Genomic DNA, 24,306 nt, shown 5'->3' with positions numbered 1-24,306 from the left:
GAGTGAGTTAGATACAGTGGAGGAGGGAGGACAGTGCATGGTATGAGGTGATTGGGAGATAATTTCCTGTCGGATCTGGTCAATTTTTTCTTTGAAGTAATTGGCCAGATCGTCAGCTCGGAGCTCCGTGGTTGGGGCCTGTACTCTTGGATTGAGTAGAGAATGAAAAGTGTCAAAGAGACGTTTCGGGTTATTGGACAGTGAGGTGATGAGGGTGTTGAAATAGGTTTGTTTGGAGAGGTGAAGGGCAGTGTTGTATGTTCTAAGCATGAACTTATAATGGATGAAATCTTCGTGTAGATTGGATTTTCTCCACAGACGTTCGGCGCACCTGGAGCACCGCTGCAGGAAACGTGTTTGCACCGTGTGCCAGGGTTGTCGCCGTCTGCGTTGTGGTGTTCTATTTATAGGGGGTGCAAATTCATCCAGGGCAGTTTGAAGTGTTTCATTGTAATGCTTCAATGCAGAATCAGGACATGAGAGGGAGGAGATAGGGGCCAATGAAGACTGCAAGTTCTTCATAAGTTTCTGGGTGTTAATGGCCTGTATGTTTCTATAAGTCTGGACAGTGGGGGCGACCTGAGCAGCCTGGCAGTTCTTGATAGAGAATGAAAGAAGGTTGTGATCAGAGAGCGGGAGAGGGGAGTTTGCAAAATCATCCACTGCACAAAGCCGAGAGAAGACCAAGTCGAGGGAGTTTCCGTCTTCATGCGTTGGAGAATTAGTAAGCTGCGAAAGGCCAAATGAGGAGGTTAGAGATAAAAGGTGAGTAGCAGATGGTGAGAGGGGAAGAGCAATGGGGATGTTGAAATCTCCCATGATGAGGGTAAGGATGTCACAGGAGAGAAAATGTGGAAGCCAAGTGGCAAAACGATCCAGGAACTGATGGGAGGGGCCGGGAGGACGATACACCACCGCCACTCGCATGGAGAAGGGGGTGTAGAGTCTGACGGCATGGACCTCAAAAGAAGGGAAGACAAGTGAGGGTACTTGAGGGATAACCTGAAAGGTACATTTTGGTGATAGGAGCAGACCAACGCCTCCACCAGCTCTATTGTCTGATCTTGGGGTATGAGAGAAGTGAAGCCCCCCGTATGAAAGAGCAGCAGCAGCGGTAGTGTCTGACTGCTGGATCCAGGTTTCAGTAAGAGCCAGGAGGTTAAGAGAATTAGGAAACACATTTATATGTCACAACAATTGATCCTAACTGCTGAATGTAAAATGAGGGAGAAGTACCAGCAACAGCAGCACAGAGTATTTAAAGGGATAATCCCACCTAGGACATAAACGTCTTATAGATGTGGGTCACATCTCTGAGCCTGAACCTGTGCGGAAAATGGGGGTCTCCAGACCCTCGCAGTGAGGCGGACACTGTTCTGGCTGTGGATACATTGCTTGTTACATACAGTAGAAATATCCCTTTAAGAAGACGAATCATAAAAAAGTTATACAGTGGAAGGAGCAGAATCCACTTGAAGAACCCATCACTTCTGAATAACTCTTTTATAAATCCTGTTGGTCTAATCACTTCCATTTATTACCTGAGGCTGTCCTGCTCCGGAGCACTTAATGCAGCTTTGTATCACTTGGTTAACCATAGACTTCACAGCGTTGTGGCGTTAATATCATTATTTGTGGCCATTACATGAAGTTTAGTTCCGTTCTCTCCACCCAATTATCATCTTGTTATTTTGGTGTTTTCTGCCGGAGATGAAAGTTCTCTCGATTCTTCCATTTCCAGATCGTTTCTTGTAATCACTGGAAGTGACTCCTGATTCGGCCTCATGAATATTCATTCTCAATCATTAAATATTCTTTGTTGTGCTCAGAATTTTATCTTTATTTATTGCACTGATGAAGATTTACTCAATACGGCATCTCTGGGAAGAAGGGATAAGCGATGGCGCCTGTAATGAGCAGATGCTCCAGGAGACGTGATAATCCGCGGACTCCCTCAAGTGAGGACTGATCCCTCAGTAAAAACACGGAGGTGGCGATCTCTGCTCCGGGGCTTTATGAGATGGATAACACCCGTGTACAAAGTCAGCTGCTTGAGCAGCAATGAGAGAGCGCCACCTCATAGTGCTACCTCTACCACCGCCACCACCTCATAGTGCTACCTCCACCACCTCATATGGCTGCCACCCCTGCCACGTTATAATGTCACCACCACACCACCTCATACAGCTGCCACCACCGCCACCTCATAGTGTTGCCACCACCACCTCATAGTGTCGCCACCACGCCACTTTATATGACTGCCACCACCACCACCGCATAGTGCTGCCATCACCACCACCTCGTACTGCCGCTATCACCGCCGCCTCATACTGCTGCTACCACCACCACCTCGTATGGCTGCCACCACCGTCAGATCGTACTGCTACCACACCACTTTGTACTGCTGCCACAACCGCCACTGTCACCTCATATTGCTGCCGCCACCCCCACCTCATAGTTTCGCCACCACCACCACAACGTACTGCTGCTACCACCACCACCTCATCAGCTACTTCCACTGCCACCTCGCACTACGGCCACCAACGCCACCTCATACTGCTGCTACAACCGCCATCTTGTACAGCTGCCACCACTGCCACCTCATAGTGTCACCAGCACCGCCACCTCGTACTGCTACCACCGTCACCTCATACAGCTGCCACTGCCACCTCGTACTGCTGCTATCATCGTCACCTTGTACAGCTGCCACCACTGCCACTTCATAGTGTCGCCACCTCTGCCACTTCATACTGCTACCTCTGCCACCTCATGCTGCTGCCATCACCACCACCTCATAGTATCGCCACCACTGCCACTTCATACTGCTACCACCGCCACCTCGTACTGCTGCCACCACCGTCATCTCGTACTGCTGCCACCTCCGCCACCTCGTACTGCTGTTACCACCACTGCCTCATACTGCTGCTACCACCACCACCTTGTGTGACTGCCACCACGACCACCAACTAGTACTGCTATCACACCACCTCATACGGCTGTCACCACCACCACCTCGTACTGCTGCTACCACCGTCACATCGTTCTGCGGCCACCACCACCACCTCGTACTGCTGATACCACCTCCATCTTGTACAGTTGCCACCACCGCCACCTTGTGCAGCTGCCACCACTACCACCTCTGCCACCTCGTACGGCCACCACCGCCACCTCGTACTACTGCTACAACCGCCACCTTGCACAGTTGCCACCACTGCCAACTTATAGTGTCGCCACCACCATCTTGTACTGCTGCCACCATCACCTCATTCAGCTGCTACCACCACCGCCACCTCGTACTGCTGCTATCATCACCTTGTACAGCTGCCACCACTGCCACCTCTGCCACTTCGCACTGCTACCTCTGCAACCTCATACTGCAGCCATCACCGCCACCTCATAGTATCGCCACGTCATACTGCTACCACCGCCACCTCGAACTGCGGCCACCACCATCACCTCGTACTGCTGCCACCACCGCCATCTCGTACTGCTGCCATCACCTCCACCTCGTACTTCTTCCACCACTGCCACTCATACTGCAACCCCCACCGCCACCTCGTACTGCTGCAGCCATAACCGTCACCTCATACTGCTGCCACCACCGCCATCTCAAACTGCTCAGAGGCTCCATACTAAATAATTAGAGATGTTGTGAGAATTGTTTCCATTTCCTCATCGTTTGCAGATGAGCGACGTCTCCACCCGGTGATTTCCATCTTGACACGTCTTTTCTTTCTTCGTGTTACATTGTAAGTACTGGGCAGTGTACCCCTACGTGTGATTTCTAAAGCTGTGAGATTCTTGCATATTTCTGTGCAGTGATGAACGCTGCGGAGTCTTTATGTTCCTGTCTCTAGAATTTGCTGAGGTTACAATGTATCGGGGTGTTACTTTCTCTTGTGTAATGTGATTTGCAGATATTTGCTCTCATTGCTGCTTTCTTTCATATTTTCTAGTGTAAAACGCTGTCGGGAATCTGTGATCACATCATCTCTCTGTCGTCGGACTCATTGGTGTCGCAGTCGGCTCACTTGGAGGTCGTCCATCTCACCAATATCATGCCCAGTGAAGGACTGGTGAGTGATACAATGATGGCGTCCGGAAAAGATCTTCTGTGGAAGTTTCTAGATTTCTCCAGTCATTTTCCTTACACAATGGTGACAATCTCAACAAAAATACATTCAACATCTGGACTTTAAGGGTATGTGCAGACGCTGCGGATTCCGCTGCGTTTCCGCAGCGGTTTTGGCCGCTGCGGACCCGCAGCAGTTTTAGCTGCGGTGTACAGTACCATTCAAATGAATGGTAAAAAAAAAAACGCTGTGTAGACGTTGCGGAAAAATCCGCGCGGATTTGCTGCGGTTTTGAAACCGCAGAAAGAAGTGACATGTCAATTCTTTCTGCGGAATCCGCAGCGGGTTCCTATCTCCACCATTGTGGAGATGGTGAATCCGCAGGACCAAACCGCAGGCAAAACCGCAGATAATCCGCAGGTCTTTTGACCTGCGGTTTATCTGCGGTTTTTGCAAAATCCGTGCGGATTAATCCGCAGCGGATTCCGCAGCGTCTGCACACACCCTAATGAACACAATGACATGTAAAATCCAAACGTCACTGTAGGGGGCGTAATATTCTCAGGGTCTTGTCTATTTTGGGGCTTAATTCTCAATTGTTGCAAAATGAACAAACTGAATAATAAATTAATTTTTAATAACGAATACACAATAATGTTTGGTCACATCAGCGCTGTTACTCAGTCTGTCACCATCCCACGCCCTGCTCCCACCAGGTGTCAGTCATGCTCATGGGCCACCTGTGACCTTGTGTGTGGCCCACAGTCATCATTGGCACCCCTCAAATTTGGGAGTCATCTTTGATCAGTACTATGGAGAGGAAAAGATGAGCGTGGCTCTCTTCATTGTAGTTTGAGGGAGTTGAAACGCTCGGCTGTTGTCACATCTCTCATATACTACAATGGAGATGTCCGCCCTTCTTTGTGGCCATCTTGGCACCTTTTATCTGGAGTGTCAAATGCTCAGGGGTCGCAGATTTTCTGTGTTAGTGTCTCCAGTGGTCCAACCACTTTGGCTGACGATGCAGTGCCAGACACAGACAGAAGAGGCCCGGGTGCAAGAACATTATATGAACCCTTTGCAGTCCAATAGGTCATCAAAATGTGCAATTTCACCTGCTGTGGAGATGGAAATGGGCCCCCTTACCTCTTGGGCCCCTGTGCGGCTGCACACGTTGCACCAATGATATGTCCACCCCAGCGACGCACCATCACCTGTCAGGCGGACGTCCACATTAAACACTCGCAGGTCACACGGCACAAAGTGGTCATTTTCTTAGCTCCATGATTGTTCATCAGGACCCACTACTCTCTAATCTGTGGTCAGCCCCTCACAGGCCCCATCCCGTCTCCTGACCACCGGAACAGGACCTCCACATCAGTCACCTATCTGTATCCCTCCTCGTGTCTTCAATACTTCGGTCCAGCACACCTTATGCGGGAAGTCCGCACTCTCCGAACATGGCCCCCAGCTTTCTTCTGCCCCACCTAACAGTGGCCCATTGGATCAGCATCACTGTGCTCGTGTTAGCAGCAAGAGCCCACATACCACTGGGCCCTGACAGTCGTCCATATTGGTTCTGTAGAAGCCCATCATTCCACCATCCAGTCTCTGCATCACACACATAATGGTGCCACAGGGGGCCACGACCCATTCTCCAAATCACATATAACACAACACACATACCGGTACATGGCACTTCAGGAACCTTAGAGAAACGTGCAACATTAGAGGTTACAGCGGACAATCCACAGGCTGCAAATAAGGGGAGATCTCACGGTGTCCCATCCTGAGAGGGGATGAGCAGACATGGGGCGAGTCTGGAGAGGCTCAGATGTCACATTCTGTTTTTCCATCATTTCACCATAAACATTTTCCATAGCTCTACTTGTTTCCAGTGAATGAGAAAATGTTTCTTTTTTCTACATTCAGAGGCTAAAAATCCGGGATCGTAAGAGTTGTTAAAATATATCCGGAGTGTAAGACTGTGACAAACCCCAGAATCTGAGACTAGCATTCAGTGACAGCAAGCAGGGATCTCGAAAACTCCTCTACATCCTGTGACATTAACTCCCAGAGCTGAACGCACATCATTATACAGTAAATACTCTCAGAAATGATGGGACATCGATCTGGTTCCTTTTATTTCCTGAAGCCAAAATGTAATTACAGATTCAAATATAATAATTGTTTATTAGCGGCAGTCACTATAATGTTATTGTGTGATATTTAAAGGGCTCGGGAGCTGCGTCACAGGTCACAAAATGCAGGTTATGGTAGGTGCCCGGTGCTTATTTCTCATCTACAATCCAAACATAATTCATTGATCACTACAGATCTAACAAGGGATTAAAGAAAAAAAAATATGTACAAAATATGGCAAAGATAAGCCACCATCTAGAGACCGGATATACTTATTGTACATAAACAACCCAGTCACTGTCTACATACATTACATTACTGATCCTGAGTTACATCCTGCATTATATTCCAGAGCTGCAGTCACTGTGTACATACATTACATTACTGATCCTGTACTGATCCTGAGTTACATCCTGTATTATACTCCAGAGCTGCACTCACTATTCTGCTGGTGCAGTCACTGTGTACATACATTACATTACTGATCCTGTACTGATCCTGAGTTACATCCTGTATTATACTCCAGAGCTGCACTCACTATTCTGCTGGTGCAGTCACTGTGTACATACATTACATTACTGATCCTAAGTTACATCCTGTATTATACTCCAGAGCCGCACTCACTATTCTGCTGGTGCAGTCACTGTGTACATACATTACATTACTGATTCTGAGTTACATACTGCATTATACTCCAGAGCTGCAGTCACTGTGTACATGCATTACATGACTGATCCTGTACTGATCCTGAGTTACATCCTGTATTATACTCCAGAGCTGCACTCACTATTCTGCTGGTGCAGTCACTGTGTACATACATTACATTACTGATTCTGAGTTACATACTGCATTATACTCCAGAGCTGCAGTCACTGTGTACATGCATTACATGACTGATCCTGTACTGATCCTGAGTTACATCCTGTATTATACTCCAGAGCTGCACTCACTATTCTGCTGGTGCAGTCACTGTGTACATACATTACATTACTGATCCTGGGTTATATCCTGTATTATACTCCAGAGCTGCACTCACTATTCTGCTAGTGCAGTCACTGTGTACATACATTACTGATCCTGAGTTACACCCTGCATTATACTCCAGAGCGGCACTCACTATTCTGCTGTTGCAGTCACTGTGTACATACATTACATTACTGATCCTGAGTTACACCCTGCATTATACTCCAGAGCTGCACTCACTGTTCTGCTGGTGCAGTCACTGTGTACATACATTACATTATATTACTGATCCGGAGTTACACCCTGCATTATACTCCAGAGCTGCACTCACTATTCTGCTGTTGCAGTCACTGTGTACATACATTACCTTACTGATTCTGAGTTACAACCTGCATTATACTCCAGAGCTGCACTCACTATTCTTCTGGTGCAGTCACTGTGTACATACATTACATTAGTGATACAGAGTTACACCCTGCATTATACTCCAGAGCTGCACTCAAGAGTGTGTGGGCAGAGACTATGTGTGAGCGGAGAAAATGTGCGTGTCTGTCTGTGGGTATCTGTGTGTCTGAGAGTCTGTGTGTATCTGTGTGTGTGTGTGCGTGTGTCTGTGTGTGTGTGCAGGTCTGTGTGTAGGCAGGCATCGTCTGATGGGACTTCTAATCCCATCCAGCTATGTCTGCTGTCACATAGGACAGTGACAGCATTAGCCGATGATGGGATAATAGTCCCATCATCTGGCGACTGTGTTGAATATTAAAAAAAACAGAAACACACATACAGTACACATACTCATCAAACAGCTAATCCCCGATGCCCTTGATCGCCTGTAAAAAAATAAAATAATAAACCAACAGTATACTCCCTGGTCCGATGTAATCCATTTAATAACGATTGTCCCACGACGATCTCCCGTGCAGAGCTGTTACATTGGGAGATGTGACCGCTCTACACGGCTTCAGTGATACAGTGACTGGAGGTAATCCTCCGCAGTGAATCCCTCCGCCACCTAGAGGTCACTGGAGTCCATGCTGTCACTTGCAGCACTGCTGCGTGAGAAAATTCACATGTTACGGTAGTGCCGTAAAGTGAGAGCACAAACTCCGATGAAGTACACGGCGGGAGTATTATCTCCTGTCCGTGAATCATCGGAGGCCCTGTAGAGCAGTCACATCTCCCGATGTGACAGCTCTACACGAGAGATCGTCGCGGGACACTCATTATTAAATGGATTACATCGGAACATTTGTGTTGTGTTGGTTTCTTATTTTATTTTTTTGCAGGAGAACAAGAGCGTTGCAGGAATTAGGTGTATAAAAAAATGGGAAACTGTGTTGTGTTTTATTTCATTAAAATATTTTGCTCTGGCTGTGTTTTTATTTAACATATAATAACTATAGGATTAGTAATGGAAAGGTGTCTTATTGGCATCTCTCCATTACTAAGCCGTGAGCTTGATGTCACCTTACAATACATAGGTGACATCAACCCCACAACTATTACCCCACTTGCCACCGCTACAGGACAAGTGGGAAGAGAAAGGCTAAGTGCCGAAGTAGGCGCATCTTAGAGATGTGCCATTTGTGGGGTGGCTGAGAGCTGGTGTTTGTAGCCAGTGAGGGGCCAATATCCATGGCCCCTTCCTAGGCTATTAATATCAGCCCACAGCTGTCTGCATAGCCTTTTCTGGTTATTAATTGTAGGGGACCCCACGTCATTTTTGGGGGGCTCCCCTATTTTAATAGCCACTAAAGGCTAGATATACAGCTGTGAGCTGATATTAATAGCTTGGGAAGATCCATGGGTATTACCCCCTTCCCAGGCTATAAACATCAGCCCCCAGTTGCTGGCTTTCCCTGTTCTGGTTTTAAAAATTGAGCGGGAGCCCACGCAATTTTTTTCTCTTTTTTTTAAATTAAACATATTGCATTTAAGGCCAGGGTCACACTTGTGAGAAACTCGCACGAGTCTTGCACCTCAATACCCGGCACTGCCGCCGGCACTCGGAACCGGAGTGTGCAGCTGCATGTATTTCTAGGCATGTTTCTCGCAAGTTTGACCCCAGCCTAACGCAGATTTTGTGTGTGTGTGTCTTTATTTAACTCTTTATTTACCATTTTATTATGTTCCTTTCTAAACATCGGTCTTGGTATTATATATCTATCTCTCTATAGATATACAGTATCTATCTCTCTATAGATATATCTATCTATCAAGTTTATGAAAAATTTTTTAATAGACTTAAAATCAGTCCTATTAACCATGTTCCAGTAAATGTTCCAAATAGGACCTTAAAACTTAATAGGAAAGAGGAGTACTGGATATATAAAATGGGTAGTTTCAAACCACAGAGTCTGAATGAGATCACTGAGGTTTTCGGTTAAAATAATTTTTAAAAATAAGAATTTTTTAATATTTAGGTTTTAGATATTAATTGGTGATAATTATTCATTTATATTTGTATGGCACTTTGCACTTTGTGTGTATTAAGCTTTTTGATTGCATACTATGTACAGTGCCTTGCGAAAGTATTCGGCTCCCTGGAACTTTTCAGCCTTTTCCCACATATTATGCTTCAAACATAAAGATACCAAATGTAAATTTTTGGTGAAGAATCAACAACAAGTGGAACACAATTGTGAAGTTGAACGAAATTTAAATTTTTGTGGAAATACAATAACTGAAAAGTGGTGTGTGCATTATTATTCGGCCCCTTTAACGTAATACTTTGTTGCGCCACCTTTTGCTGCGATTACAGCTGCTTGGGGTATGTCTCTATCAGTTTTGTACATCGATAGACTGAAATTTATGCCCATTCCTCCTTGGCAAACAGCTCGAGCTCAGTGAGGTTTGATGGAGATCGTTTGTGAACAGCAGTTTTCAGCTCTTTCCACAGATTCTCGATTGGATTCCGGTCTGGACTTTGACTTGGCCATTCTAACACCTGGATACGCATATTTGTGAACCATTCCATTGTATATTTTGCTTTATGTTTGGGATCATTGTCTTGTTGGAAGACAAATCTCCGTCCCAGTCTCAGGTCTTTTGCAGACTCCAACAGGTTTTCTTCAAAAATGGTCCTGTATTTGGCTCCATCCATCTTCCCATCAATTTTAATTGTCCCTGCTGACGAAAAGCAGGCCCAAACCATGATGCTGCTACCACCATGTTTGACAGTGGGGATGGTGTGTTCAGGGTGATGAGCTGTGTTGCCTTTACGCCAAACATATCATTTGGCATCGTTGCCAAAAGTTCAATTTTGGTTTCATCTGACCAGAGCACCTTCTTCCACATGTTTGGTGTGTCTCCCAGGTGACTTGTTGCAAACTTTAAACAACACTTGTTATTGCACTCATTATTCTGCTGGTGGCACATATTACTTTACTCATCCTTCACTACAGTTCCCTCTTGTGAAATCACTTTATATCTAAGACTATTCTCTAATGTTCCCTGATATTGAGATGATATTTGTGGGTTTCCAGCTCTGTCTGATGTAGAGGCCTCAGCAGTGACCCTGTAGGCTGTATGATATAAGTAGTAACTGTACTCAGATCTTCCTCCCTCTGTTATGTAGCCACTGGTGCCGTTTTCACACTCTTCGCACAATACCGGTCACTGGTTCTTCGGTTTGATGATTTTTTTAGGACAAGATCAATTTCCATTTTCCTTCCATCTTTGTTTAGTGAATTATCAAATATGAATTTTCTGCTTTGGTTTCCAGTCTGAGAGTAAATGTCAGTGTCTGGAGCGTGCAGCGGTGCAGCAACTGTGTGATACAATGTAACTGAAGGGGAAACAGCATCAGACGAGTCATCGTATTCCTCTGTGATGTGAATGATCCACAAACTGAGAAGAGGATAGAGGATTGGGAATAAAGTGAACCCCTGACCAGAGGAGAGCTGGAGAATAATACATAATAAAACCCCGGAGAATATGGAGCGAAGCTCCTGGGGGTTTGATTAGTTCTGTGAATGTTTCTAATAATATGATTGTTTCGGCAGTCTGGCAAAAGTGCTCTTTAACCATCTCTATGGGGTCCTACAGGCTATCATGCCCATAGGCAGCTGTCTTCCTATGTAAACCAGAAAGATCCAAGAAAACAAGCAATGATGGCAAGTGTAGTCCAAGGTGACATGATCATCGGTGGGAACATTAGCTTCCTTGCTTTTCAAGAGGACCTTACTACTTTTTGCTACGTTGTATCCCTTGTAGACCACCTACAGACAGATACATTGTCTCAACCTCCGTGCTGCTGATGTGATTTACTCACAGAGGATTGTGCACGTTGGATACATTGTAACAAACTGTGAGGTCTGAGCAGGTTGTTAACTACAGCAAGCAGAGATCCTGAAAATGGAGCAAACCTGAAACAGAAAACCTAATTTCATTATAAAATGATGGTTTATATAAAACTGCTCCACGTAGGAAGCTCTACACAGAAAGGATTGGGCTCACACCAAATGGCTAGAAACTCTATCGCCACCATCAGCACTTCATCTTGAGACACTTATTCTTCCTTGAGTGCAGAGACCTTGGAGATATTAAAGAGAACTTAGATCATAAAGGTGAAATCCGCTGTTCTCGTCTCAGGTGTCATTTCTCGAGCGCCATTGATCCCAGTGATTCCTTATCTTTCCATTATAAAACCAGGCGCTGCTGATTAGGACATATTTGAAGATGTTTTTAAGGGTGAACTGGAAAATCATAAAACAGGAAATCATCTGATAACAGAGAACAACATGACTCATAAAAGACCGGTGACATCTGACACTCAACAGCCAAATAGTGAGGAAACAAGTACAGAGGGAGGGAGGGTATATGGGGGCAGGCGAACGGAGAAAACAGCAGCCGTAAGCCAGGCACACTGAGAGCGGCGAAATATAAGAATGTTCTGTGCTAAGAGCAATGGAAATCACAAGGTTCTCTACTGGGAACAGAGGAGAACACAAGGATCTGTACTGGGAACAGATGAGACCACAAGGATATGTACTGGGAGTAGTGGACACCAGAAGGATCAGTACTGGGAGTAGAGGAGAACACAAGGGTCTCTACTGGGAACAGATGAGACCACAAGGATATGTACTGGGAGTAGTGGACACCAGAAGGATCAGTACTGGGAGTAGAGGAGAACACAAGGATCTGTACTGGGAACAGATGAGACCACAAGGATATGTACTGGGAGTAGTGGACACCAGAAGGATCAGTACTGGGAGTAGAGGAGAACACAAGGATCTGTACTGGGAACAGATGAGACCACAAGGATATGTACTGGGAGTAGTGGACACCAGAAGGATCAGTACTGGGAGTAGAGGAGAACACAAGGATCTGTACTGGGAACAGATGAGACCACAAGGATATGTACTGGGAGTAGTGGACACCAGAAGGATCAGTACTGGGAGTAGAGGAGAACACAAGGGTCTCTACTGGGAACAGTGGGGACCACAAGGATCTGTACTGGCAACAAAAGAGAATACAAGGATCTGTACTGGGAGCAGAGGAGACCACAAGTATCTGTACTGGAAACAGAGGAGAACACAAAGAACTCAAGGATATGTACTGGAACAGAGGAGACCACAAGGATCTGTACTGGAAACAGATGAGAACACAAGGATATGTACTGGAACAGAGGAGACCACAAGGATCTGTACTGGAAACAGAGGAGAACACAAAGAACTCAAGGATATGTACTGGAACAGAGGAGACCACAAGGATCTTAACTGGGAGCAGATGAGAACACAAGGATATGTACTGGAACAGAGGAGACCACAAGGATCTTAACTGGGAGCAGATGAGAACACAAGGATCTGTACTAGGAACAGAGGAGAACACAAGGATCTGTACTGGGAACAGAGGAGACCACAAGGATCTGTCCTGGGAACAGAGGAGACCACAAGGATCTGTACTGGGAACAAAAGAGAACACAAGGATCTGTACTGGGAGCAGAGGAGACCACAAGGATCTGTACTGGGAACAGAGGAGAACACAAGAATCTGTACTGGGAACAGAGGAGAACACAATGATCTGTACTGGAAACAGAGGAGACCACAGGGATCTGCACTGGGAACAGAGGAGAACACAAGGATATGTACTGGGAACAGAGGAGATCACAGGGATCTGCACTGGCAACAGAGGATAGCACAAGGATCTTAGACTTACGTCCTAGATGCGCTGTCCCCTGGGTCGGAGGTGACAGATGTAATGTAGAAATATCGCCCCATGACTGTACGTTCATTAACTGCTTAACTGTGGTGGAAACATCGATATGGAGGATAGAAGCGATATCATTGTATTGGAGGCTTCAGTCTGGGACAAACGGCAGTAAATATAAATATAGTAAAAAGTGACATTAAACCAAAAAACTAAAAGTTCTGCAACTTTTGGAATATATCTTGTGTTTCAGTTTCTGCTTTCTGTTAGTGAATATAGATATTTACAGAGTTTGAAAAATCAGGAAATCTGTTGCGATCTGCACCCGCACACAAAGATATGCAAAACTAATGCAAATAAGTTCCATTTCTCAACATGTCTGCTTGCTGTCAGTGACTAGAAAGATAAATATTTGCATTGTGAAGTTGAAACCTCCACCTGCCCGCCCCAGCTCCCATGTTCTCCTCCTGCCATGATACTGCATCCAGTACTGACAAACGCTTAATACATTAGCGCCACAAATCTCATTGTTCTGCTCATAATTTGTTACAATTCATCAGTGGAGGGAAAATGTATTGATTTTGAGTCAGGAAAGATGTATATCTTTGTACCGTGTTAGCCAGTAGATATAAATATATTCAGGATTGAGAGTCCTCAGAGGTTGATACCTTTTAATGGCTAACTGAAAAGATGGTAACACATTGCAAGCTTTCCAGACTACTCAGGTCTCTTCATCAGGCTAGACTAATACAAAATCTGAAGAATCACATTTATACACAACACAGCACAGAAAAAATGCAATAGATAAGACAAGTGACGTGAAGCAGAACTATCAATATGGGAGAGGGAGAAGCATAAATATAAACATTGGACCAGTTCATAGATAAGGAGTCCGGATGTTTTATGGTCCTCTGATTGGGGTCTAGTTCTGTGTTGTGATGCCCCCACACGGTTTTAAAAGGAAATTCCTTAATTGATGTAAAAAGACATAAATCCATGTCGCAGAGACTTTGTTTAACCCCTTCTTGCCATCCGACGTACTATCCCGTCCATGGGACCTGGGCCCCTATGCCCATGGACGGGATAGTACGTCTCAGCGATCAGCGGCGCCCACGTGGTGAGCGCCGCTGATCGCGGCCGGGTGTCAGCTGATTATCACAGCTGACACCCGGCACAATGTGTCAGGGGCGGTCACAGACCGCCCCCGACACGTTAACCCCTTGCACACCGCGATCAAACATGATCGCGGTGTACCGGGGGTTAAAGGGAAGCATCGGCAGGGAGGGGGCTCCCTCCGTGCTTCCCTGAGCCCCCCACGGTAGCGCAATGTGCAGCGCTGCTGCGGGGGGCTCCTTTCCTGCGCTTTGCAGGCACTGAGGAAGCCAGCTTCCTGCAGGCCCCCGAAGGCCCCCGTTGCCATCTTGGATTCGGGGGCCTGCAGGAAGCTGGCTTCCTCAGTGCCTGCAAAGCGCAGGCATGAGGAAGCCTTCGGCACTGCCTGTTACAGATTGCTGATCTGTCACAGTGATCTGTGATGTGACAGATCAGCGATCTGTCACAGGACAGTGATGTCCCACCTGGGACTATTTAATAAAGTTAAAAAAAAAATAAAGTGTTAAAATAATTTTAAAAAAATCGCCAAATAAATTAGAAAAAAAAAAAAAAATATTCCCCCAATAAATCCATTTTTCGGAAATAAAAAAAACAAAACAATAAAAGAACACATATTAGGTATCGCCGCGTCCGAAACGACCTGCCCTATAAAACTGTCCCATTAGTTAACCCCTTTAGCGAACCCCTTAAAAAATAAAAATAAAAAACGAAGCAAAAAATAATGATTTATTATCATACCGCCAAACAAAAAGTGCAATAACGCGCGATCAAAAAGACGCATATAAATATCCATGGTACCGCTGAAAACGTCATCTTGTCCCACAAAAAACGAGCCGCCATACAGCATCATCAGCGAAAAAATAAAGAAGATATAGCTCGCAGAATAAAGCGATGCAAAAATAATTATTTTTTATATAAAATAGTTTTCATTGCATAAAACCGACAAAACATAAAAAAAGACCTAAATGAGGTATCGCTGTAACCGTACTGACCCGAAGAATAAAACCGCTTTATCAATTTTACCGCATGCGGAACGGTGTAAACGCACCCCCCCAAAAGAAATTCATGAAACGCTGATTTTTGTTCATTCTGCGTCCCAAAAATCGGAATAAAAAGCGATCAAAAAATGTCACGTGCCCGAAAATGGTACCAATAAAAACGTCAACTCGTCCCGCAAAAAATAAGACCTCACATGACTCGGTGTGTCAAAATACGGAAAAATTATAGCTCTCAATATGTGGTGATGCAAAAACTATTTTTACAATAAAAAGCGTCTTTTAGCGTGCGACAGCCGCCAAACATAAAAACCGCCATAAATAGTAAATCAAACCCCCCGTTATTACCCCCTTAGTTAGGGAAAAATAATAAAATAAAAAAATGTATTTATTTCCATTTTTCCATTAGGGTTAGGGTTAGGGCTAGGGTTAGGGCTAGGGTTAGGGCTAGGGTTAGGGCTGAGATTAGGGTTAGGGGTGTGTTGGGGTTCGGGTTGGAGTTAGAATTGGGGGTTTCCCCTGTTTGGGCACATCAGGGGCTCTCCAAATGCAACATGGCGTCTGATCTCAATTCCAGCCAATTCGAGTTGAAAAAGTCAAATGGTGCTCCTTCCCTTCCAAGCTCTGCCATGCGCTCAAACAGTGTTTTACCCCCACATTTAGGGTATCAGCCTACTCAGGACAAATTGCAAAACAATTTTTGGGGTCCAATTTCTCCTGTTACCCTTAGGAAAATAAAAATTTGAGGGCAAAAATATCATTTTTGTGGAAAAAAATGATTTTTTTATTTTCACGTCCAAGTGTTATAAACTTCTGTGAAGCACTTCGGGGTTCAAAGTGCTCACCACACATCTAGATAAGTTCCGTGGGGGGTCTAGTGTCCAAAATGGGGTCACTTGTGGGGAGTTTCAATGGTTTAAGTACATCAGGGGCTCTCTAAACGCACATGACACCCGCAAACCATTCCATCAAAGTCTGCATTCCAAAACGTCACTGCTTCCCTTCCGAGCCCCGACGTGTGTCCATACAGTAGTTTTCTCCCACATATGGGGTGTCAGCGTACTCAGGACAAATTGGATAACAACTTTTGGGGTCCAATTTCTCCTGTTACCCTTGGGAAAATGAAAAAATTGGGGACTAATTGATCATGTTTGTGGAAAAAATACGAATTTTTTATTTTCACGCCTGGGCGTTATAAACTTCTGTGAAGCACTGGGGGGTTCAAAGTGCTCACCACACATCTAGATAAGTTCCTTGGGGGGTCTAGTTTACAAAATGGTGTCATTTGTGGGGGGTTTCCACTGTTTAGGTACATTAGGGGCTCTCCAAAGGCAACATGACACCCGCAGACCATTCTATGAAAGTCTGCATTCCAAAACGTCACTACTTCCCTTCCGAGCCCCGACGTGTGCCCATACAGTAGTTTTCTCCCACATATGGGGTATCAGCATACTCAGGACAAATTGGACAACAACTTTTGGGGTCCAATTTCTCCTGGTACCCTTGGGAAAATAAAAAAATGGTGACTAAAAGATCATGTTTGTGGAAAAAATATGAATTTTTTATTTTCACGCCCGGGCGTTATAAACTTCTGTGAAGCACTGGGGGGTTCAAAGTGCTCACCACACATCTAGATAAGTTCCTTAGGGGGTCTAGTTTCCAAAATGGTGTCATTTGTTGGGGGGTTCCACTGTTTAGGTACATCAGGGGTTTTCCAGTCGCGACATGGTGTCCGATCTCAATTCCAGCCAAAAACGTCAAATGGCGCTGCTTCCCTTCCGAGCTCTGCCATGCGCCCAAATAGTGGTTTACCCCCACACGTGGGGTATCAGCGTACTCAGGACAAATTGCACAATAACTTTTAGGGTCCTGTTACCCTTGGAAAAATAAGAATTGAGGGTGAAAAGATCATTTTTGTGGAAAAAATATGATTTTTTAATTGTACGGCTTTATGTTATAAACTTCTGTGAAGCCCATAGGGGTTCAAAGTTCTCACCACACATCTAGATAAGTTCCTTAGGGGGTCTAGTTTCCAAAATGGTGTCATTTGTGGGGGGTTTCCACTGTTTTGGTACATCAGGAGTTTTCCAAACGCGACATGGTGTCCGATCTCAATTCCAGCCAAAAACGTCAAATGGCGCTGCTTCCCTTCCGAGCTCTGCCATGCGCCCAAATAGTGGTTTACCCCCACATGTGGGGTATCAGCGTACTCAGGACAAATTGCACAATAACTTTTAGGGTCCTGTTACCCTTGGGAAAATAAAAATTGGGGTGAAAAGATCATTTTTGTGGAAAAAATATGATTTTTTAATTGTACCGCTGCACGTTATAAACTTCTGTAAAGCCCTTGTGGGTTCAAAGTTCTCACCACATATCTAGATAAGTTCCTTGGGGGCTCTAGTTTCCAAAATGGGGTCACTTGTAGGGGGTTTCCACTGATTAGGTACATCAGGGACTCTCCAAACGTGACATGGCGTCCAATCTGAATTCCTGCCAATTTTGCATTGAAAAAGTCAAACGGCGCTCCTTCCATTCTGAGCACTGCCATGCGCCGAAACAGTCGTTCCCCCCACATATCAGGTATCAGCGTACTCAGGACAAATTGCACAATAACTTTTGCAGTCCAATTTCTCCTGTTACCCTTGGTAAAATAAAAAAAATTGAACCTGAAGTATTTTTTTTATGAAAAAAAGTTAGATGTTCATTTTTTTTAAATATTCAAAAAAATTCCTGTGACGCACCTAAAGGGTTAATAAACTTCTTGATTGTGGTTTTGAGCACCTTAAGGGGTGCAGTTTTTAGAATGGTGTCACTTTTGGATATTTTCTATCATATAGACCCCTCAAAGTGGCTTCAAATGTGATGTGGTCCTAAAAATAAAATGGTGTTGTAAAAATGAGAAATCGCTGGTCAACTTTTAACCCTTATAACTTCCTAACAAAAAAAATTTTGGTTCCAAAATTGTGCTGATGTAAAGTAAACATGTGGGAAATGTTAGTTATCAAGTTTATTGTGTGCCGTATCTCTGTGATTTAAGGGCATAAAAATTCAAAGTTGGAAAATTGCGAAATTTTCAAAATTTTCGCCAAATTTCCATTTTTCTCACAAATAAACGCGTTATTTGAATGAAATTTTACCACTAACATGAAGTACAATATGTCACGAGAAAACAATGTCAGAATCACCGGGATCCATGGAAGCGTTCCAGAATTATGACCTCATAAAGGTACAGTGGTCAGAATTGTAAAAATTGGCCCGGTCATGAACGTGCAAACCACCCTTGGGGGTGAAGGGGTTAAGAACTTTCCAATTGCGGAGGTAGAATGCTGAATAATTGAATAAATCCGGCCACATTTCTGTTTCATTTGATTGATGTTTCTCTCTTCCAGGGAATGTACATCAAATCCACATATGACGGACTCCACGTCATCACGGGGACCACGGAAAACGTAAGTGCAGAGCGCCTATAAGAGTGGACAGAACATAATTAGATGATATCGTTGCTTATCTTTCTATTTATTATTGATCCTCTCGCTACTATGTAACATGTAGGTGACTACATCTAGCGCTTGCCGTGGTCGGACCCTGTGTATCCTGCTGTCCGTATATGAGTGACTTAAATGCCGCAGCCAAAATTTATTTCAATTTGCCGCTCGGTGAATTTCAATTATATCCGGGCCCCGGGGGATGACAGTAATAATGAGCGGCACTGGATACATTGTATCTATGTGCAAGATGGAGGAATTCAGAAATGGCAGCAGCCGAAGATGTGGATATTTGTCCGGATACTAATGGTTTATTTTAGAACATCAGCAAACACAGCAGATTTTATAAGCTTCCATATATAATATAAGTGAGAAGAGGGATTAGCCTCGAACTATAAGTGAACTCGCACAGAATACTAATCTCCTGCAGTCCAGTCCCTCCACCCCGCGGGAACACTGTCTAAATTGGTACTGGAAACTGGATGGATTTTTAGTCTTTAGGTGTAAAACAGTAATGTTCTTATTCACTGACAGTAAGCAAAGACATGAAAATGGAGAGAAATTTATGCTCAGGGGACCTTTCATTATGCAGGAGCATGGGGTCCCACAAGATTACCATAGTGTACCATAGTGTTATTCCTAGCTATGCATGAAAGAATGGGACAGGTGATCAGTCTTATTGTAGGGGATGATCATGAAGAACAGGACAGGTGATAGTGAGGATCAAGTCATGTGATTATGAGGCACAGGGTAAGTGATGTTGATGCACAGAGCAGGTGATGGTAATGATGATAATGCATTGAGCAGGTGATGATGCTGAGAGTAGTTAGATATCGAAATGAGGAAATGGTTGCACTCAATTGCGTTAAGACATGTCATTGTGAAATACATGAAGTGTGAATAGCGTAATGGCTTTTGAAATTTAGGAAAAACACATGAGTTGCTTAGTACAAAATTTGGCCAAAAAAATGTGAGCCCATTCACCAACGTCAAGGTAATCTCATGATCAAATGGGTCCCTAATCTAACTGCCTAGTGTGAACACTTACCTCTGGCTAATATCTTGGTAAAGCCTATATTTATAGGAAGATAGGAACCAAATGCAATTGGATGTAATTAAAATCACAGCATGGTGAAGGGCAGAGTGCTCAGTCAGAAAGCTAGCATACAAATAGGGTAGTTAATTAAGATGTAGGGGGCAGGCGATTTGTGATGGTCACTGGTCACGGTGGTTGATGATGCATAGGGCAGGTGATTGTGATGGTCAGGGTGGTTGATGATGATGCACAGGGCAGGTGATCGTGATGATCAGGGTGACTGATAAAGATGCACAGGGCAGGTGCTTGTGATGGTCACAGAAGTTGATGATGATGCATAGGGCAGGTGATTGTGATAGTCAGGGTGGTTGATGATGATGCACAAGGCAGATGATAACTGTCATGAACCAGGGATGTGTAGTTGCCCCCAGTTCATAAGGGATTTATTATATCCCACTTTCCAGTTCCGGTTTAGGAACTTGCAGCTTTCTGGCACCCCCTTACCCTCAGATCAGTCAGGGAACTACACCTAGGATAAGTAGTCACCAGAAAGGCTGCCTTGCTGTGTACTGGTTATTGGGCACTCTGCAGCGAGGGCGGTATGTATATCCCCAGTCTCAGGCAGGGAATACACATGTAAAACCTCTGTTCCATCACTGCCAGAATCTCCCAAATACCCCAGAACACACTTTGCTGCCACCAGTTCCTCCTTCTACAATAAACTCAATATCGGGTCATGAGCCAACCCACATAGTAGAGTAGATTCAGCACGGTGGACGTGGTAATACGTTTATAGAGAAATGAAAACGAAACTAGTAAATTTTATATATTTACTCCAGGAAATATAGGCAGTGTTTACAAAAATATAAAAGATGTTACAAACAAGACAAGTTACAGTATATACAGGCAATTACAAAATAAAAATGGATTAAAAGATGAACTTACACTTAACAGTCAATGGCACGCCATGTGGAGGAGAGGGGAGGGGTTCCCAAAGGCAAAGATTCAGTCTACAGCATGGATGGTAAATAGCTGTCCTATCCCAGGTACTGAACAACCTGCAAAATGGCTGTTCCTGTTTAATAGTTAGCCCATAAACTTAGGGACTTCCGCCGTGCTGACCTCATTGGGTGGCTGGATATGCCCACTTTGGAAAGTTATGAAAACCCTTCTTTTGGCCATAACTCTTGGGGGGAAGCTCGTAGAGGGACGACAGAAGTATTATATGTCTGCTTACAAAATCATCTTTCATTTGAGACTAAACATCATATCTCTAGGTATTACGGGGAGGCATATACCTGTTTCTCAGTTTCTGCTGTGCGAGGAGATCGCAAAACGCTGTGGTGAATAGCTTTGATCATGCAGATTCCAAATATATACATTTCCTGCATCGATGCCCAATCTGCGTTATTATATTCAAGTTTGAGGGAACAAAGGAACTTCCAAAACCATGTGCTTTTAAACAAAGGCTGGTTTAGCTGATACCCAAACCAAATTCCCGAGGGAGAGGGAAAGAGTGGTATAGAATTTCACAAGCAGACTGAGGGGGGCATGCAGCTGTGAAGGGGGGATGTTGGTGAGCTCAGTGTACTTTACAAACCAATGGGGGGAAGGGGCCGCATGTCATTCAGAAACCAAGGAGCTGCAGCCAAAACTCTGTAGGTGTAATTGGAACAATAAGAATTATGTCATATTTCCTGACAATAATTAAGCACAGAGCAGGTGATGATGATGCTGAAGGTGGTTGATTATGATGCACAGGGCAGGTGATTTTGATGCTCAAGTTGATTGATTATGATGCAATGGCCAGGTGATTGTGATGGTCAAGGGGGTTGATGATGATGCACAGGGCAGGTGATGATGATGCACAGGACAGGTGATAATGATACACATGACAGGTGATGATGCACAAGGCAGGTGATGATGCACAGGGCAGATGATGATGATGAGGCATAGGGTGAACTGTCTCCTCTTTATCTGTCTCATCTATGAGGGGGATAGGCAGGCAGGTGGGCTTGCGCAGCTGCTATGCACTCTTTCTGAACTCTGCGCTCTCACATTCTGGGTGATTTTGTCACTTTTAATCTGTGCACTTGGTGGGATCTGGAGACGTCTCGGGGCTCCTTGGGCTTGGTAATTTACGATGCCTTGAACTTCCCTCACAGAAACATCTTAATAATCCTGCAGCTCAAAGCATCAAACCATCAAACTCCGGGATCTCCGGATGAACTTTACCGAAGATGAGAAACATTTAATTGCGGTGAAATCCCGGTGTGAAGGCGCCGAGGACACGATAACAATTGAGAATCACCATCAGTGCGAGAGAAACGTCTCTGAATAATGCTGGGATTCTTCATTTAAAGGGGAACTCTGACAGTATGAAAGCCTTTTATAGGGAATTAACTTTTTCATATACTTGTGTTTAAATTCCTCTCCATTTTCAAGACCTCCACTTGCTGTTAGTCAATGGAAATATTTTTTTGCAGTTTGAGGCTGAAAACCCATTCTAAACTTTTCACAGCTGAGTATTTGTTATAGTTGCATCTAGAGAGCAAACACAGCAGCACAATTCTGTCATTTGGCCTGAGACATTTTACCTGTGCTGATACACTGCTACCATTCACTGACAGCAAATAGAGATCTTAACAATTGTGCATAAAAGCATTCAACTGAAATATTGGGAAGTTGCAGAATCTCATTTATTGAGCCATATACTTCTCTTAATGCGTACTTTACCATAAATGTAGTGATAGGGGGCCCTGTTTGTGGATAATAACTACCTGTATTTCCCAGCACGTGGCAAATAAACAGTAAACTAGACCATCAGCTGCTCTGCCTAACCAGGGGTGCCGCTCTGCCCGGTTAGGGGAGCCGCTCTGCCCGGTCAGGAATCTCAGATGCGGGCATGGGACAGAGAGCTGAATCCTTGCCCCAGGCCGCTGGGCGATCTGTTCACCCCTTTAGGATTATTTTCTCTTTTCCTTTCCTGCAGTCTCCGGCCGATCAGTGCAAGAAGATCCACGCGGGGGATGAGGTCATCCAGGTGAACCATCAGACGGTGGTGAGTGTCCTGCTGGGATTTATCCTAGAATAATGTAAAATGGCAGAAAATGAAGCAACCAATAAGAAGTCATCCTCACATTACCCCAGTGCAGGATCTCTGCTGTCATCTGTAAATGGTCCACTGCCCACTGGGTAAATTCTCTCTTGTTTCAGTACTACCCTGGTGAACAATGTTAAAGCCCTGCAACATTGCAGTGCTATGCTGGTGCGCAGGGTAAATGTTCCTTTACATTCCAGTACTATCCTGGAGCACTGGGTAAATGCTCCATCACATCATGGTACTATCCTGGAGCACTGGTTAAATGCTTTGTCACGTTGTGATATTATTTCTGATGCAAAGGATAAATGCTCCATCATGTTGCGGTTCGATCCTGGAGCACTGGGTAAAAGTTTTATTACATTTTAACACTATCCTGGTGCATGAGCCAAGACTTAATCACATGACTGGTGCACAGGATAAATTGTCTATCACATTGCATTGCTATCCTGGTGCACAAAGTAAAGCTCCAAAACATTGCAGTACTATCCTGGTGCACTAGGCAAGACTGTCACATTGCAGTAATATCTTGGTATGAAAGGTAAATGCTCTATCACATTGCAAAAAACATTATAGTGAACAGGGTAAATGCTCCATCATACTGAGATTTATCCTGGTGCAGAGGGTAATTGCTCCATCACATTGAAAATTATCCTGGTGCAGATGGTAAATGCTCTATCATGTTGAGCATTATCCTGGTATAAAGGGTACATGCTCCATCATACTGAGAAATATCCTGGTGCAGAGGGTAAATGCTCCATCATACTGAGAAATATCCTGGTGCAGAGGGTAAATGCTCCATCATACTGAGAAATATCCTGGTGCAGAGGGTAAATGCTCCAATATATTGAGAATTATCCTGGTGCAGAGGGTAAATGCTCCAATATATTGAGAATTATCCTGATCCTGGTGCTGTGTAAATGCTTCATGATGTTGTAGCTCGATCTTGGTACATGGGGTAATGGCTCCATTACATTGCACTTCCATCCTGGTGCACAGGGCAGGACTCTGTCACATTGCAGTTCTATCCTGGTGCGCTGGGTAAATGCTCCATCACGTTATGGATTCATCCTGGCGTTTCCGCATGGCTGGGAAATCGGCACAACTGTTCCACATTTGTATTTCATTGCGGTACATGAGCTTCATTTATCACAGATGGTTAAAATGCAAAACTCGATTTCCTCAACCTCTTGTTCATGTCGAGTCTCAGTCTGTGAGCGGCTTTTTGGAGAGATTTCAAGAATTCCTA

The 24,306-nt window shown here is 44.5% G+C and overlaps 1 protein-coding gene across 4 annotated transcripts in view; it reads left to right on the top strand.

The window, feature by feature from the left end:
• LOC141101075 (connector enhancer of kinase suppressor of ras 2-like) overlaps window positions 1-24,306 on the top strand; it is a 527,280-nt gene that overhangs the window by 384,727 nt on the left and 118,247 nt on the right. For all 4 annotated transcript variants that reach the window (XM_073589902.1, XM_073589901.1, XM_073589904.1 and 1 more), the window contains 3 exons: window positions 3,957-4,076; window positions 18,826-18,885; window positions 22,950-23,018. In XM_073589902.1, coding sequence (XP_073446003.1) covers window positions 3,957-4,076; window positions 18,826-18,885; window positions 22,950-23,018 — 249 coding nt within the window. The remainder of the gene's footprint in view (window positions 1-3,956; window positions 4,077-18,825; window positions 18,886-22,949; window positions 23,019-24,306) is intronic.

Source organism: Dendrobates tinctorius, unplaced genomic scaffold, assembly GCF_039654945.1.
Source record: "Dendrobates tinctorius isolate UK_male_01 unplaced genomic scaffold, ASM3965494v1 ptg000114l, whole genome shotgun sequence".
NCBI lineage: Eukaryota > Metazoa > Chordata > Amphibia > Anura > Dendrobatidae > Dendrobates > Dendrobates tinctorius.
Note: the sequence above shows the minus strand (reverse complement) of the source record. Positions and strands in the feature narration are given on the sequence as shown.